This window comes from Diprion similis, chromosome 4 (assembly GCF_021155765.1).
Source record: "Diprion similis isolate iyDipSimi1 chromosome 4, iyDipSimi1.1, whole genome shotgun sequence".
NCBI classification, from domain to species: Eukaryota; Metazoa; Arthropoda; class Insecta; order Hymenoptera; family Diprionidae; genus Diprion; species Diprion similis.
The window spans coordinates 10,923,406-10,942,626 of record NC_060108.1 but is presented as its reverse complement, the minus strand read 5'-3'; the positions used below and the strand labels follow the sequence as shown (position 1 = coordinate 10,942,626).

Below are 19,221 nucleotides of genomic sequence, written 5' to 3'. Positions count from 1 at the left end.
ACCGTAGCTTTCACGTTTCTTTTTGACAAGGGCTAAGGGATGTGGATTGCTGTGGATCCGTTGCTGAAGATGCGGAACTGGTATGTGCCTCTCGTGCATATCTATTTTTGTACTACAACTTTGTTCGTTGAATTACATACATGACGATAATTTGTTAACCCAAATATGGAACAGCGTAAATTTTCAGCATCGCAAAAGTGTTCGTGCATTGATTTTGCCAAGCTTCGTAGCCGAGCGTTTTTCTCTAACAGTCTCACGGGGACCGGATGGAGGAATGGCTGGTGAAAGACTTACGCAGCTTTTCAAGTACAGAGGTTGTACCTTGGCATCGTGAACGAAGAATTGAGATTCGAATGAAAAATTTTATCAATCCATATGAAATCCACATTAGCGGGTCTTGCTACCATTATTTTCATCAAAAAAATCGAAACTGCTCAACATATTCTAAGTATTGCTAAAAAATTACTGGAGGTCATCAAGCACATGCCCATAAACACAAGCCTCTAGCGAAATAAGACATGTATGTGTAAATTCGTGGAATCTTGATATTCCGGTCTTGTACTGATAGCAAATTCCACATTTCATATTCATAAATTGATAGTAAAGTAGAGGAGCTACTCTATAAGTTATACTTTATGAAATAACATATTCGTTTAACCAAACTGATAACCTAAGTCTCATTGAATATTATCCAATAACTTGATGCTGAGAAAACTGATAAAATTTTGCCAAATTACTTTAACACCAAACCACAGTACACCAAAGTACCTACAGCTGATTGCAATTTGTCTTATGCCAAGGATTCAAGTCACAGCATGAATCTCCGATTGATTATAACTTTCAGTTCAGAAGACGTAATACGTCAATTTTTGAATCATCAAAACATCTGCGATTACTGGTCATCATCAGATACGCACATGAAAAAACAACAATTTTTACTAGGCCTGATACTAATTCGTTATCGACTTTGCAAACACAGCCGTCTATGCCGATAACCAGTTTTGGACATTCGAATTATATTCCGACGCTCCACGTAGGCAATCGAAGTACATTTCGGCAATAACACGACAGGCTGCTTTGAATCACTTATCCTCAATCTATTCAATCATCGACCCATGGGAAATCATGGCTCTTGGTAACAAAAGATTCAGCACGTTTTTGCAAACCACTTGGAAGAAATATTGAAACTGAAAGTAATAAATCGTTGAAAAAAAGATGAGAGGCACGTTCCTCTGAGTTATCTTTTATCCTTAAATCAGTTGGCATTCTCTAATCAAAAGGACGGTCACCAATGTGAAATTTGGATCAGTTCCTATTTTATGGATCACTGTATACACAATCAATATGTGTTCTGATATCCGCGGTATTTGCATGAATCCTACCACGCAATGTACAGGCTACTCAGATAAAATAATTGGGCTAATTTCAGCAGCTGTAATTAGTAGAGCAATTACGGATAATCGGAATTCACGCATGAAGTCAAATTGAACTGCTTTATCCGGGGCGTGGTTCGACAGGATCAGGATGCTCGAATACAACACACAATATTGCTGGTATCGTACCAGCTGTAATTCGATAAGCAATATCGACTCGAAGACGTTCTAGCAAATCGATGTACACGCGCTTGTGTACCTTCTACGCAAATTGAGACCTCACGGATGGACGAGTTCTGCCGCATCAATCCACTTATAAGACATCATACGACATCCTTCGTAGAACATCATTTCATAATGACAACCTTAACGGAGAGTTAATCAGGCCATCTACAATCATCGATGAATATTTCGATGCTACTTTTAATGATTCTTGGTTTCTTCTTTGAATTTCCAATCCAAAAGTTCAATGTACACGACGTGTAGCTTGGCATTTGGATGTCAGGGATGCTGCGCTTCCCAAGGGAGTCGTCATCGTACAGCCATGCTCCTCAGTCTCCAGGCCAGCTGGGGACTGAAGTTGTAATTCAGTTTTTTGGTTTGAAGAAGTTCATTGCAGGGGACTCACGAGTACAAACTTGGAAGTGGAATCTCAAGAAAAATGATACTGCCTACCACTGTGAAGTGTTGAGGTGCAAGACTGCGCAGTGACTTAGAAAAAAACGATTGAAATAGGAAATAAATCTAGACCAAGAAATTGAAGACAATTTTCGTAATATTATTTTATATCTTTTACTCGAGAGAATATGGTTACGGCGGGGCAAATGATTTGATTTGAGATGCAGTCCACCGTAAACTCAAGTTTACAGTTTAGTATATGAATGTTGACCGTGTTTCGAGTACTCTTCAGTATGATGAATCGTGAAAACATAAATATTAGACTGTCACAATGACTTAGACCTGATTTTTTACCTGGAAAACCAATTAGTCTTCTGCCAAAAGCTATTACACGGTACTATTTTTGAAGATGTGTTTAAAATATTACTTTGATATAAATTTGATGTAGAAATCAAATCGAATCGAGCGTATACTACCAGGATATCAAATTCATAATTAAATAAGTAGCCGTAGTTGATATTCGTTCTATTTAAGTCACTACTGCAGCTAGATTTTCATCATTACTTGCTGCTTTCTCTTTTCTCTGGATTTTGGTGATAAATTGCTTGCATACACGTATACAATGAGTTGTGCAAATGTGAGTTCAGGATCCGAATGAGCACGTCATGTGATTAGTTGACTAAAATGGAAAACGAATTGTGGTGACCATTTCACCCTCCAATTCTACGACCAATATTTTGCATGACGCATTATTGGCTATTAACGGCTTTACAGCTACATTGCCGATTGAACAACTCTACCGTTTGAGAAATTTCATTTGTTTACTCTTGCATGATACGTGATTGAAAAAGCACGTTAGCCACTGCCACGCTGGTCCAAAAAAGATCAGTTTTCAAAATCATGCTACTCAGATCATGGAAAAAAGATGAAAACTTCCATGATAATAAGTTTTACTTGAAGGATACTCGTTTACGTCTGATGCCTGACTAATTGTAAGACCCTATCGTGCTTTCTTATTTCTTCTTAATATCTCATTTCCAGACGTGAATAAAAGAGATTCATCATGATGTCACGTGTTCATAGACCTCAATGAATTTCTCGCGAAGTAAATGATGTGTGGGAAAGTATGACGGTACGAAGAGCGGGGTAAAATGGAGTCTGATGGGTACTGTTAAAGAGTTTCCGCAGTGCCTGGTCAACACTCTAGAGAGCTGTGAAAAGTTCAACGTGAGATTTGGCGATCGGGATGCGACTGTAACTTCTTCCAGAATTCAGGGATCCAGATAGTTGTTAGACTTGCCACGTAGAACTCATTACGTCTGCAGGGATGTTAACTGCACTACGTAGTTATCCCCCTATTTCCATCGTCAAATACTTTTCCACCGTGGCGAAATTCAATGCTGCAGCCAACTGCACGACGACGTAGGTATTCGTTAGGAAATCTTTCAAGTTGGTGGCGCCAGCGCACCTGATAAGTTGGATCGTTCTACCATTCCGCAGCTCCGCCCGCGGTGGTACGAGAATGCAGGTGAGGTTCAGCGCCTTTGATCCTCGCTAAATTTTATAACGAGGCTAATTGATGCACTATTTTTACATGATGGGAAAGTCACTGGAGAAAATCACAGAGGAATTGTAAAAAAAAGTAGATCGAGTACCTGGTATTGAATTTTTCGTTTTCCGTCTGTCTAACGACAGTACGTAACGTTTGAAAATGGCCCAGCCACAAGGGATTGGCACTAGAAATATGCCACCTTAAGGTAGTTGGGCAGTAATTTCGAAAATTTTTAACTTACGGGAGTTTTGATTATATAATATTTGAGTCATTTTAAACAATCCTGTAAAGTTTGAAAATGATTTACCGTCTAGTTACTGAGTTTTTTTTATTTCAAAGTTGAGATATTTTGTATTCTGCGGATAGGGACTGGGATTAAAACTGATAGTTTCGAGTTGGTAGTTTTAGATTCAAATGTTTAAGACGAGAAAAAACATTGAATAAGGTAAAATGGATATTTAGGAATAATATATAAAATTTTCGTAAATTTTGACCGACATTTAATCATTAAAAACATGATCTAAAAAAGGAATCTGAGTGTAATTTGGGTTAGTGTGCAAATCACGCGTATTTAAATTATTTGTTTTCTTCATGGATATGTCGCACCCTGGCAACGATGGTGAGATAACTCAAAAATTGGCACTTCTGACTCGGAATATTAATTTCACTGCTAATCAAGATAATCTTGAAAAGAGCCAAATGATAGTATTATTATCCTTAAAATTGTTCATATAAATCCTTCAACTTGTCAATAACTAAAAGAAGTTCCTCAGCCTTTTGCAGAATAGGTATAGCTACTTTTTGCATATTTTTCTATTGCAATGTCAACTTCTCTCTCATGATCCTTGAAGTTATGATTACTGATAGGAGGTATGTTAGCGCAGACTGCAACTTTTTCAAGCCGGCTACAGCCAATACCACTCTGTATCGCACCTTCGAAAATGAAGAAACACAAAAATTTTATCTAGTATAAAAAAAGAAACGTTCTTGTATAATAATGATAGTTAGAAAACTTAAATATACCAACTATTATTTATATGATTCATTAAATCCATAAAAATTCTTATTGTATTATCATTATGAGAAGATATTCGCTGATCGTGAGTACTAATAACTACATTTTTCACCAATTCTTTCATGCCCACTATGCGTCTGCCTTCACAATTTATTTATTTTTTTGGTGCTACCTTTGACGCACGCCTTTTTAAATTATCATTACCAACAATTTTGCATACTGTTTTTTTTTTTAATTTACAGAACTGTTTTTGGCGAATCTCCTCTTGAATCTTGACTGATCATACATTTTGGTTCGTAAAGGTTACAGTGAGGTAAACACCGAAGGTTCGACCAGACTACAACACAAGAAAATCACGCCAAGTTTCCAAATTTATTTTCTAATTATTTAAGTGCTCACGATTTTTCGTCGGATGGTGTTACTGTTGTTAACTAACTATCTTAACAACATCTGAAGATGAAAGTGGACAATTCAGTTTTTCCACCCAAATCCTTGACTGCGCTGAAAACTATATATTGCTGTTTTGGAAATTGTTACTCTAGTATATTAGGTTTCACTGAAGATCAAATTAGAATTCTCGTTAGATGTAAAGATTTACGAGAAGATTTTGGTCAAGAAGTCGTCACTTTTTTGCAAACGGCTTGATCATAACATGACATTCTTGCAAATGATAAAGTAATCTAACAAAATTAGGAGATCCTAAGCATTGTTTTCGAATCTGAATATGCGCATTTGCTCAATTTGTTAAAGTAATTATGGTATATGTTTTATTTTTGTACTTCATTTCTTTCTTCTCCTCGAGCTCACAATTGCGATTTCAAAAACCGATGAGGTTTGATTAAAAAAATATAAATAATAGACGCACTGCACTGTATTGTGAAATAAGAAAAGTGTACAAGAAGAAAAAGGAACAGAAAGATGAAGTTCAGGGGTGATGTGTGTATTGAAATTTTTCACTCTTCATATTCGCTATCAAGCTTTAATTCGGAAATAATAATAATGGCATGAACACCAACATTAGACAACGTTCAGGTTTAACTTCGACTGAATATCCTTGGAGGATTACAAGAATCTTCAAAATATTTTTTTTATCATCTAATCATAATCGATATGCCTGCGTTTTATAGCCAGAGAATAATGTTGACCGATTTAGAATTCATCAATTTCTACGTATTTTACATTTTTTGATGATAATTAGTATGCAGTCTTAGTCTATCACTCCAAGTATCTCTTATTTTCGATCATCCATACTTTTTGTCAGCTGAATTTAATCAGCTGTTCAATTTTGTATGTCTGTAATTCCGTATGTACAACTAATTATGTAAGGGTGCATACGTGGATTGAACTCGGCTAGACAAACAATTGCTGTTTAGCCACTGAAGCCATTCTGGTTATCTCGGCTCAAATTACGCGAGGCCTTCCCTCGAATTTACTACAGAGACCTGCCACTTAAGTCTCTTAATTAAACTAACGGCACTGCAGCAATTCCATCCCCAGCTCGGCGCATTATTCAGGTCAGGTGTCATAATCCAGTGTTTCATTTTACAGCCACAACCGCATCGTTTACGCTACTTATAAGTTATAACATGCATGCGTCAACGATAACCATGACCAACCTTCACGCGTATCCATGCCCCATTTGCTACGTCAAGTGCACCAGACTTTCTCCCCAGTGAACCAAACGTTTCACCCCAACAGCTGATTGAGTTAATACCAAGGTAAAACTCTCCTCACAGCTGGATTATCGCGAGCTGAATTTAAATCATGATCATGAAACGCATCCTCGAAACTGGAAGGGCAACTAAATTCGGGCTGGATTATTCTCCCGAAGTGAAGGGTAAATCCAACTGCAACCAGGAAATAAAGGCTGACGGCTATTGCTGGGTATTGGTTATAGGTTGAAGATTTCTCCAGAAGATTGAGGCCACACATCAGCCGGAGAGGTGTACTTTGTCTGCGCCCCTTTCCACCAGATTGGAAGGCTCGCAGCTGCCTGACTGGGCAACCCCCAACTGATCGACTTCTTATAGCACAAATCTATCTTGTAATAGGGAGCTAAGTCCATTACGGGCTACTTGTCAGACTGGAAAAGTGCCGCCATTTCTGCTTTATACGCGTATACACAATGCAAAATTTGTTGCAAAATTTCGTTAGCTAGTCGTTACTTTTGTGCAATGAGTGACCATTAGATAAAGAAGATTATTAATTTATTTCTAGTTGAAAAAGAAATATGTAAAGACTTTGGGTGAAATAGTTTCAATGAAATTTAATAGTCTAAAGTCATTTTTAGGATGAAAATTTCCAATTCGTGTTTTTAGTCTGTTTCTGGAGTGGGTATCGAGAATTTGTATTCCCTCCGACAAACTATTAATCTTTATCCAATGTCACTAGCTACATTAAATTACTAAAATATCTTTAAATATTGACCATACGATAACACTGCTGAGGGGCCAGTTCGGGTGAAATTTTCAGTTACAGTTCACCAGGCGTGACCAAATGAAACATAACACATTTGGGACAGCGGTGGGATACGTGCCGTTGATTTTGCGATAACGAAAGTCAACAGTTGAGGTAAATTTCCTCTGTAATAATATGAATTCTCTTGGGATCGAAATTTCTTCCACCATTAGGGGAGTTTTTCTGTACAGGTAAAATGAAGAGCCCGAGTTAACTCGATCCTGTTTTAAAGGTGCTTATAAAGAAGCGTTGTACACCTCGAAAACGCGGGGAAGCAAAACTCCTATACCGCTCAAGCGATCAGAGTGAAACTTGGGCAATTAAAGCCTATTTTGGCAAAAAGTGGAGCGTCTTTTTTTTTTTCAAAATTTGGAAAAAAAATGTACAGATTGATTACCACTTACAGGAATTGGCCAAATTTTCATAGTTGCACTGAATGGATTGAACTATCCGGTATGATGCCACTCGGCGGTGATGAGACACACATTTCGAGCCCAGTCCCATGAGATTTGATGGTGAAATGACGAAATAGCAGCTGATCTGGTTTTCGATTACGAAGTACACCGAAATCTCATTTTGGCGACATTTGTTACCGATCTTTCATGCATGCCGGTAATTTTTTACCGACATTACACGCACACATTACCGGCATGCTCGTAATGTCGGTAACAAATGTCGCCAAAATGAGATTTCGGTGTTCTTCATAATCGAAAACCAGATCAGCTGCCATTTCGTCATTTCACCATCAAATCTCATGGGACTGGGCTCAAAATGTGTGTTTCATCACCGCCGAGTGGCATCATACCGGATAGTTCGATCCATTCAGTGCAACCGTGAAAATTTGGCCAATTTTTGTGAGTGGTAACCAATCTGTAAAATTTCTTTCAAAATTTTGAAAAAGTAAAAAGACGCTCCACTTTTTGCCAAAATAAGGCATTAACTGCCCAAGTTTCACTCTGATTGCTTGAGCGGTATAAGAGTTTTGCATCCCCCCGTTTTCGAGGTGTACAACGGGTCTTTATATGCACCTTAAGCCTAGATGCATTAATTTTCAAAGTGTTCCCACAGAGAAACGTTGCACTGTGGTTCACAAACGTACGTATAAGCCGCCAGAATCCCCAGCCAATTCGCAGCGTAGAATTCAGCAACAGTGGGTCGAATTTACGTTCTATTTGACGGAGCGACGATTGGCCTAGTTTTTGTGGGTGTGATGAAGCGGGTAATCCCTCCACGTGGCCGCGATAGAATCGAATTGAAATTCGCGTATCGGAAAGTTCCGAATTCTCTCCAGTGACGAAACGCCGAATTCAATAAGTCGGCAATGATGCGAGTGGGGTTGTATTCCGACGAAGGCGGAAAACAGAGAATGAAAAAAAAGGAGATGGAGACGAAGAACAAACTACAGCTATAACCACGGTAACGATAATGGTAACGGAAGTGCGAGAAAAGGATGAGCCGATAACCGTTTGAACGAATCTCAACCTGCTGAATCTCCGAAGACAAACAGTCCACGAACTCTTCAGGCAATCACTAAGATCAGAAGTTCTCTCCACGAGCCAATCCTAACGCGTGTTGCAATTTTTGGTTGTTGACTTTCATCCAATCCAATCCGACGCCGACCGCGACCCCCATAGGCTGGAGTCTGGTTTGGGAATTTCCGGTATTCACATGGGAATCGTTTTCGAATTGCACAAGAGTTTTTTCTTTTCGAGGAGTGATTGGTCTCGGGCGTCAAAAGTACGAACGACCACCATGAAGAAGGGGATGCTGTCCAATGAATGTCAAGCTATTTCTTTTGGAATAACCTTTTTATTGCCAGAAATGATATATGAGTCTGGTATCACTGTGTTTAAGATCCTTCGTAAGTGAATTTTTTTTCTCTTATTCGATAGAAACTTTTTGAATTACATGAGCTGATCTCGAACGAGAATTGCACAAATATTATTTTCGAACCTCGTGCAAAACGTGTCTTACTTTGTGCTGCCTTTTTTGTACCTCCAACGTAGTTATATTTGAAAAGTGTAAAAGAGAAACTGGAATGAACGGTATCGGTGAGGATGATGATTCGAATCACTGTATACTAGGGTGGCGCAAAAAAACCGAATGTTTTTTTTTTTTTTTGAGTCTCGTGTGACAAAATTTTAGTTTTTAACGTTTTAAGAGCCCACTCCAAAGGACAGCTCAAAAAAAAAAAAAAAATTTTTAAGAGGTCACTCCAAATTTTTTAAACTGTCAAAACTCGTCAAAAAATTGAATTAAAAAAATTATATTTTTAGTACTTTGTATGATTTTCAATTCATGTTGTGGTGTATTTTTATCTATTTTTTCTTACTAAATGAAAGAAAAAAAATTTATGAAATTTTAATATGAATATTAAAAGGTCGCTCGAAAAGATCTAAAGAAATGCACCAAAAAATTGAAAAAAAATTATGAGCGACCTTCCAAAATTCAAATTGTGAACTGAAACTTTCGGAAACTTATTTTTTTCTTGTCTATAAAATTATACCGTAACGAGAAAAAAAATTGAAAAAAACAATCGATTTTTGACGATTTCTGACGTTTTAAAAAATGTGGACCGACCTCTTGAAAATTTTTTTTTTGAGCTGTCCTTTGGAGTGGGCTCTTAAAACATCAAAAAATAATATTTTGTCACACGAGACACAAAAACAAAAAAAAAAAATAGTCGGTTTCTTTGCGACACCCTACTGTATACCCATACTTCTAATCCTCGCATGGAATTCCTGCCGGCAACGATCGATGTGAAAATGTGTAAATTGCTATTCTATCCGTAATTCATTCACCGCGTACGTACTCGTATAATGTACATGCGTTGAGCCGAGGGATCTGCGGCTGCGGTAGTTGAACAAAATTGACCTAATTATTCGTACTGTCCAGATCGGACATGTTTCCACCCGCCATCTATTGTGCATAATTGCACGCAACCCTGCAGTTCTCGTATTACAATATAAACACACACGTCTGCGTAAAGTACGTACTTCACAAATGCGCCTAGACCGCACACTTGCACAACATGAATTCACGAGTGTGGATGAAAGGATAGAACCATGGATGCGGTGGAGATGGATTTCCATGCAAACTGTATGTACTGATCGTATCTCTAACGATGCTATCCGTTGAAAAGATTATACAATTTTTTAGTGAAGGTTTGTTAATTTTTATTGGATATAAAAACAGTTTTTTAAGATTGTATTAATACCTCCGATTCTCAATGAAAAATACTATCGCGGGTAGATTGGCGCTACTCGTGTGACGTCAACACGGATGCTTGGAGTATACAGGGTGTGTCAATTGAAACACTGAGAATGGGAGGACTTTAGTTGATGAGTTAGGCTGTATCCCTCAGCCAATCTGGAGTGAGTTAATTGAAACTCCGAGAATTGGAGGAGCTCAGTTGTGTTGATCAAACTAAGGTTCGAAGAGTTATGTGTCGGGTAGGCAGATGTAAACACATTCACACACGTTGAGCACTGTATACACCGAGCCGCCATTGCTATTAGTTTGCGAATTGCCCTGTAGTGTCGCATCGCAATTTTAAACTTCCAATTATATGCAATGTTCATGAGTTTAATTTCAATTTACTAAGATATGGTATATTCTTATTCCAGCCTCAGTGTTCTATTACTTCTACTACTAATCTCATATTCAATCACTTGTGAGTCATCGTTAATGATTCGTAATGCTATGTACATTGAGGTTTCTCGAATCAGTCATTAAATTAGTTCTCTCACTTGATATGGCTGTATTTGCTCATTATCAGACCGCGTAAGAATCTTAAAGATGAGAAAGTAGTCTAAGGAATCCAAGACAAATCATAACTTTGATTTTCATTTGAAAATTCCTATAAAATTTTGTTCGACACTATTCTTTGAAAACAATGATTGATCAGAATTTGATGCAGCTAGTTTTTTTTTAACAAATGCACCAAATTCTGCGTAATCGCAAGTTGGGCAGCCAACTGTTGGCGATTTTAGAAATATTTGCATGAAGTATTTCAATAAAGTCAATCAGTGAGATAATCTCATAAGAATTAACAATGAGAAATTTTTTATTGCAAATAAAAGTTAATAAAAGAATTGTTCCATTTTGAGAAAACAATTCCACTGATTTCACGAGAATTGAACTCTTCGGTGATATTGAAATAGGTTTGTCTTGGAATTGAAAAATTGCAGGCATTTAGAAAATAGACTAGAAGATTTATTTCTCAACAACTATTCAAAAAAATGCTACACATGTACCTTCTTATTTTTGTCCTATGATCACAAAAAAACAGTTTCATCAAAAACAATCAATTGAGATGGCTGATCAATCAATCAATCAAGAGAATAATAATTCCGAAATGCCAATGAGTAAATATTTAAAAATACTGATTAATCACAGTTTCAATTAATCGATTAGTTGGTGAAACAATTGTCCAAAAAAAGTTTACAATAAGTCGATTAATCGCGTAGCTCTAGTATTTCATGATGTCTATTTCTGACTCGCAATTTTTCCTCGAAAAGCTGGATGGAGAATTAAACATTTTACATACCATATTGTTACGAAGCCTCACCCTGTACAATAATAGAAGGGAATCTTAACTCTTAGAAATGACTGTATATATATCATAAATAGATGAACTACTGGGCTGCTGCGTCGACGACTATTATTGTAAAAACAGTTGGTCCCAAGACTTTAAAACGAGAGAATACCAACGAACAAAATACACATCGTGTCCCATATTTTATGCGTTTATTGCACTTACTTTATTTTATCAGAAACCCGTTTCACATATGTGAAATTCACGAATCTCATATGTGAACCTGCCTGGGAAGGAAACAAATCCCAACCGTATTTTATTTCATGGCTCGTGGAATTGACTCGAAATTATAGCATAAAAAATAACTGCGTGCCATTCGCCAATTTTCCGACTCTTAGCGTTTGGCGCACCTTGCTTTATTCCGAAAAGTTTCTCGGTGGTCCGTAAAGGTACGGTCTAAGGTAGCCATCTTAACCAAACCCTAATCCGTCTCACACACCATCATTGAATTCTTAACCAGCCTTGGGAAACATCGAGAGGCAACATGCCACCTCGACTATTCTCTCCTGAATATTTTAATTGATCCAGCTGATGAAGAACACGTCTATACTTTAGATTTACATGCTCGGCACGCTCAGAGTAACAATTACGCGAAAGTACATAAATTTTAAATGATCAGTCTCATTTAGTCTCTGATGATCTGATCATCCATTTTCAAGGCGGCTTTCCAGAGCTAATAACCCCGAAAAATCACACTTCCAATGCAGTTAGGAGTACATGAGCACAACATGATCATTCGGTTACGTGATATTTAGGGTCATTTCTGGGTAATATGAAATCTTATGTTCAAATAGTTGATTTAATTAGAGCTACTGCAATAGCCGAAATTCAAACATACATTACAACGAAATTTGAGAGAAACCGATTTATCGGAAGTGTTGCAGTCTCCAGTCAGCTGAATTAAAAGCAACAAAGAGAAAACTCATCGGAAATCGCCCTCTTTTCGCACTAGTAAGACAATATACTGTTCTGTCCGGGTATTACAAGATCTTAGATAATTGTGGTTTGGGCAGACATGTGTATCAATCAGAATTTGCAGTCCTTATTCTTGGTCTTGCCCTTAAGAATAGTTGTAAACAGTTGGATCATTGTAATGTACAGAAACTGAGAAATTTCTGGATCAGAAATGTACTCTCAAATTGTCTCTTCACAAACTAATCGTGATTGTCATACTCCGGCTGATGGGGTCTCATAAGTTAATCACTCGTTTCGGTGTACCTGACATATCGATACGCTCGTCTGCGAGAAAATGCAAAAATTTTACGTATAAACGGAAGAAGTTGATCGCAGATCGGAAGTGGGGAAGACCTCCACGCCACAGAATTGAACACCCCTTCTGATCAGGGGTCAAAAACACATGTAGGGAGTGTGCTAGTGGGTGTGGGTGTAGCAGATTCACAGGGTGAACGTGTTTGTGAACGGGAGAATAAGGGATGGAACGGCGGAGAAAACGGGCGGAGAAGTAACTGTCCGTAGCCAATAGTCCCGGGGGCGTCGAGGGGCAGGTAGGGATACTCACGTCAACTTTAACCCCGTCGACGAGATAACTGTGCTGGCTGGGATTGGACCGCGGCACGTATCTGTAGAACTCTTCGTGGTCCTTGTACCACGTCACCGAGTAGAGTTTGTCTAGGCCCAAGTCATATCTGTAAACACAAAGGGTTAGAAAGGGTTAATCTACATTGAATCGTGAAATTAATTCGAGTCGCACAACAGACACCAAACGTCTCTCATGCTGGTTACACCTATCTCACCACGCGGGGTTTCGATTTACCAAACTAGGGAGATTATCGCACGCGGTACGAAGTGGAAGCAAATTTCTACTTGGTACCTGTGACCTCTGTGCCGTTAAGTCACTTTCGAGAAGTTGTGATGATAATTTCAATGTTGATCGTAAGAATTTAAGCTGTTTATCCTCTATTTCACCCAGTATGACAATTTTTTTAACCTAAGATCTTTAAATTTGAACTAAGTTGTGTCTGACGGGAGTTACCAGAGTGATAAAATACGATCGTTTTTGCATTAATCTTTAACATGTTTAGAGAAAAGTTTTTCCGAATAACTGGTCTTATGTTACTGGAGTTGCTGATTTCGGATCAGAACTCAAAACTCTCACATCAGACTATAAGGAGAGAGGAATGGGCGAAACACTTTTTATTTTCCTATAATGTTGGTTTCACGATTCGTAGTGAGCTTGAATTCAATGTCCAAGATTCTAAAGTTCAGAATATCAACACTTTAAAAGTTGAAAAGAGTTTAAAAGACCCTCACTTAACTTTCCAGTAACGTTCACACTCATAATATTCGGGCAGCCCTTCCTAATTTCCAAATTTATATCTCGTACACAGGTTCCAGACATACCAATTTTGAGAACCTGACTGGTCATATTCTATAGCTGCAAATTTATTCCAAATAATGAAAATGGATGTCATAAATCATACTTCTACATTCTTACACACATTTCGATAAGTGAAATGGTTTTCGATTTAGAAAAATTGTCACGAATGCCTTGAAATTGTCATGGAATAAAATCCTATGGAATACCTACAGATAAACTGAGCAGAAACTGCTCATTATAAGTGAAACGTACTGTCGATATTTCTGAGGGATTAATTAATCCGTGGATTGTTTGACAAATACATGCACACATATGAATGTGAACAGTTCGTTTCCTCGAGGGACTGAAGCTAACAACTGAAACTTGCAGTCACCGAGTAGTTTGTTCAATGGTGCGAGTGTGGATAGTAGTTAATATTCATCATCTGGAAATCTGATGCGCTCATTGCGACTTTGTAAAGCCACTAGCATAAAGCTTACTAGGTGTTAACCTCTCTGGAGAACGTGACTATATTTCCACCACTGCACCACATGAATAACAATATAACGCACCACCGCAAGCCTTTGTGTGTCCAGTCTCATTGGGATATGATACCTTATGCAGAATTGGTCCTCACTTCGGAATAATTGAATGTGTTCATGTATCCGAGAATCCCAATGAATAAAGACGAACGAATCAGTTATTGCCTCTTCTGGCTCCATTGTGAAAATCAGTTTTTGGAGAGATATTTGTAGATATTGATCAAATCAAATTTACATTCAATAAATCTTGCAACAAATAAATGGATTGTGATAAATTTTGACGTTACAATTAAATTTTTTACTCCACGTGTTCACGGTAGAATAAAAGGACTTTACCCAAGTTAGTCTCGTACTCTTTTGACGTGTCTCGCTATAACTGCACTGGGAAGTTTCACATGATTCATTCATGGCATCTGAAATGGACCTGAATTCCGGATACCAAGTGACCCTGGAATGAATATCGGCATATGTGTCAATGAAGTTTCACCTCTGCTGTTCTGCTAGTGTAACAATGAGATTCGTCTCTCTCTCCAAGTTGACTTTCAACTGAAGTACCTGAGCCAATACATCCAGGCATCAGATCCTGAGTTCAAACATTCCATACTCAAATAGCAATTGCAGACTGAACTGTACTTGAAACTTCATAAAGTTTGGCGGTAGGTGGTCATACATCCGCGAGCATCGAGTATCAGAGTCGAGCTGAAAATTCAAATCACTACCGTCACACAGCATGATTCTTCCGACGAATGTCAATGGCTCGCGTGTAAAAAATACTGAAACAAGGCCCTCGTCTCTAGCTCATTCGAAACCTTGTCTTCAACCAACAAACAGGCTTTTAGAGAACAGTACGTAAGGGGTCGTAAATTTTTAATCGGCTTTCTGCACTTGAAGGCTCATCGCCTCGAGCCACAAGGGTGGTGCACCCCTCGCAACGAAGGTTAGAAGTTAAATGCACACATACACATGAAAATATGTTATCCCGGAAGTTTCCAGCACGCAAGTCTCCCGAGGATGTAAATCACTTTATGCTCATATAATTTCCGATTCGCCAGGTGCCTTACAAATTCATACGACGATCTTGGTCGTTGTTGAACGGGGCTGGTGCAACAATAAATTAATAGAAAAAGTCAAAATGCGTGCAATAACTGCAACGGGACGTTGAATGGACGTGCAACGAGGGTACAAAGGGAATCGAGGAACTTGGAATGTGTGGGTGAATCCTGCGCGAGTATCGAGGCGTGAATACGGGCGCACAATTTGGTGCGCTCTATACTGGAATTGATTTGCATCCTCCGGCTTATTTGCCGGGTCACATCCCAGGGGTGGTTCAACCCGAGCATCAATTGATGAACACGCAGTATTGAAATACAGCTTCGCAGTACCATTATATACCGCGATATTATACAAACTGTTGCCCGCGGTTTTACCGGTTAGAATGAACGTCGCGCTGCAAAATTCCCTGCATGGTACATGGATTGCTGGAATGGGTTATTATGTGACGTGAGTTCTCGCGACACAAAGTTTCCGATCTGAATGGCGACTTCCCTGGACTCCAAAAGCGGCTTTTACCCCAGACAGATGCTCATGTGAGAAAAATTTCCTTCGTGATCCACAGTTGCTCTTGGAATTATTAGTTCCAGCTACAATTGTCGCCCACTTAATGGCACTCGTACAGAATACCAGATGCAGCTCTTTTCATCTTCGGAAACTGTTGCACTTCCGGCTACGCCTGATTGCAAACGCTCGCTTGGTAATCCTTGGTCTGCACTTTACGCTACGAAACCCCATTGAACGATACTCGAGTATCCCTCTGGCTTTGAGGAGCTTTGTGTTCATGAACACGTTTCCTAATGTTAATGCCAAGGGTTTATTCTAGTGATTCATTTCCAGATTTTTCGTTCTAATATCAGATTCCATTCATAATTGTTTCAGTTTTCGAAGAGCAAGCTTCGACAAGACCATTTTTCTGCTAAAATTCAGTTTCATCAAGCTCGCTATTTACGTTATCGGATTATAACGCAAGCTATTAAGGTAGTTAGTTAAGGATTGAGGAATGGAATTTCGTGTACACAACGTCCAAAACGGTTTTACGTGCCTTCGTGTCGCGTGCTGGTCCACAATCCGAGGTTGATAGATGGCGGAGAGGAGAGCTGGGGCGCTTGTAAAATCTTTCATATCATCGTGTACGTGCTTGGAGGCGCGTGTTATTTTTCACGAGAGTACTGCTGACGCCGCGCCACCGTCTTGAAGATCATATAGATAAGAGCCCCCGCGGCTAAGAAAATAGAGTCGAAGTAGGCGGGATCTGCCAGGAGCAGTGCTGACGTCAAATTATACGTCCGTCTACGTGTAACCTATATATCACAGAAGCCCGATCGTGTCAGGACGATGGGAGGATTTGGAGATGGTGTAAATTTGACGGAAATGCAAGAAGCGCTTGTACAACAGCCAGGTCATAAGAGACGGAGGAGTTCAGGGAGGGTGAATCCGAGTGAGACGGAATCCGTGAGTGTAGGCGAAAGTCTCAACGAAGGTGGTGGAAACGGTGCTGAGGATTGAGAAATTAAGGCCATATTGTTCTGCTCGTCGTTCGGAACGAGGAGTTCTTGAGAAAACTTAATTGCAAACGGGTTACAGTTTAGGTAAGTACAAAATCACCCTCGAGAGCTGGCGGAAGACCATCTTGGAACTGGATTGTCGGGACTCTTCGACCATTGTAGATCCTTTTTGATCCTCTGGATTTAATTGTTTCGGCAAATGTGTCTAGTAAAATGAAACCACTGGCATTGTGCCATTCCTAATATTTAGGCATGTTGTCTATGCTAGCTATCATATACTGTTATGATAATTCTGTATACGAATGCACCGGTAATATTGCGACATGATGCAGTGATAAAAATCCGTTTCGATAATTCTCCAATCTTCCAGTGAAATTTAGCGCTCCGATATTGAATACATTTACGGTAGTGTTATCAATAATAAATTTTTCTATAATCTAGTACAGTTATTCCCGTTTTTGTGTTTGAAAATCAGACAGTTATACAATTCGTGTATGTTTGATCCATCGTATCAAAAATGCTGCAGTTTTTCATTAGATTTTAATTTTACGATACTGTGTAACACAGATGAAAATTTTATTTTTGGTTACAAATGGGACGAAAAACATGTGGAATAGAAAATTAAGAAATGATTGGTACCAAAAAATAAACAATAAATCAGAGATTCAAACTGACCTTTTCGAAAATAAAGAAAGATACACCGAAATTTCAAAAACCCTAATGAGATATTTATGAAAATGTTCAGAGTTCAATACTTGATTAATTTTTTGATGCAGTCTACAACAACTTGGGTTAACAATTTTAAGCGGAGACTTTGGCAAAATTATCGCGAAAAAACGGTTTTTTAATTCTTTACTGATTGAAAAATGTTCTACAAGGAAATCTTTCCATCAATTACTTGATTATGGTAATATGGGTTTAAAAAAAAAGAAAATTTGCCGTCTTTTTTTAATTGATCATTTCGAAAACATCTGCCCTTGCTCCTCACTTGCGCATGTGAGACATTCTTTCAGACGTAATTCAGTCTGTCGTAAGTTCTAGGAATAATCAGAATCAACTCTACTAATATTCGGTATTTTAACTGCAAACCTATACATGTAAATTACATGTAAATTGAATTTCTCAATTAATTACTTATTTATGTTAAATGTGATTTGCTACACACGATGAGAAAATAATATGCCGATAAAAATAAAAATTAGCAAAAGGATTTCCTTACACAACAATTTTCAAACGATAATTAAAATTTCATCGAAGTCTCTCCTGAAACTGAACACTTTTGTTGCGCGAGGCTTAGGCTACGAAAAATTTATTCTTCGATGTAATGTTTCTATATTTGAAAAAGAACGAGGCAGAATAGTAAATAAAATAAAAATAGATGATATAATAATCTGTAAGCTTATTACGATATATTCCGTAATTTTGAGGCCTTGACGTAGAGGATTGCTGGATAGCAAGGCGGATTGATGTCCTGCTAGCCCAATAAATTTAAACTATAACAATAAAATTTAAAAAATTGGAATAAAAATTATAAAAATAATTCCAATAAATAAGGCGGGGCCAAATAACAAAGACAAGAAAAAAATTAGTGTAAAGGTAAGAGTAGAAAGTAGAGAGACGAGAGTGACAGAGCTCAAAAATTAGCATTCTTGAGTCAAGATCATATTTGTATTTGCAAAGTTCGAATCTGCAAGCTTAAAAAGTGACATTTCTGTAGTTAAAAAATGAGCCGTTGCAAAGCAAAGAACAACAGGTAACTTCCATAAGCATGGGAGGCTTTTACTCAGAGTTATTTTCTTCTCCCGAAAACTGACTATTTATGAATTGCACCTCTCTCGTCACCATGCTTTTTTCATGCTTTTTTTTACGAAATCATGCCACTAAACTCCATCCACCGATGTGATTTTGTACAAGGTATAATCAACTAGCTCTGCAAAGTCTTGCCGGATGAGTGCAAAGAAAAATACTCAGTCCTATATAGTATGGCAATAAAAACGAAGTTTGGACCATTCTTGACGGTTATAGGTGACGATCGTTCCAAGATGACAATAAATAACTGAATGAAAATCTCCGAATTGCAATTCGATGTGCTCACGAGTATAGCACAACCGAGTATGATGAGTTTATTTTACATCCCAAGGTGAATATCAGAGCTAAGGTGGGAATGTAAATTACGAGAAGAGATCTTATTG

At 38.2% G+C, this 19,221-nt stretch overlaps 1 protein-coding gene across 1 annotated transcript in view; it reads right to left on the bottom strand.

Moving 5' to 3' along the window:
- The window catches only part of LOC124405666, a 91,814-nt gene that overhangs the window by 22,081 nt on the left and 50,512 nt on the right, over window positions 1-19,221 (bottom strand). The window contains exon 3 of the mRNA XM_046880756.1: window positions 13,132-13,258. Coding sequence (XP_046736712.1) covers window positions 13,132-13,258 — 127 coding nt within the window. The remainder of the gene's footprint in view (window positions 1-13,131; window positions 13,259-19,221) is intronic.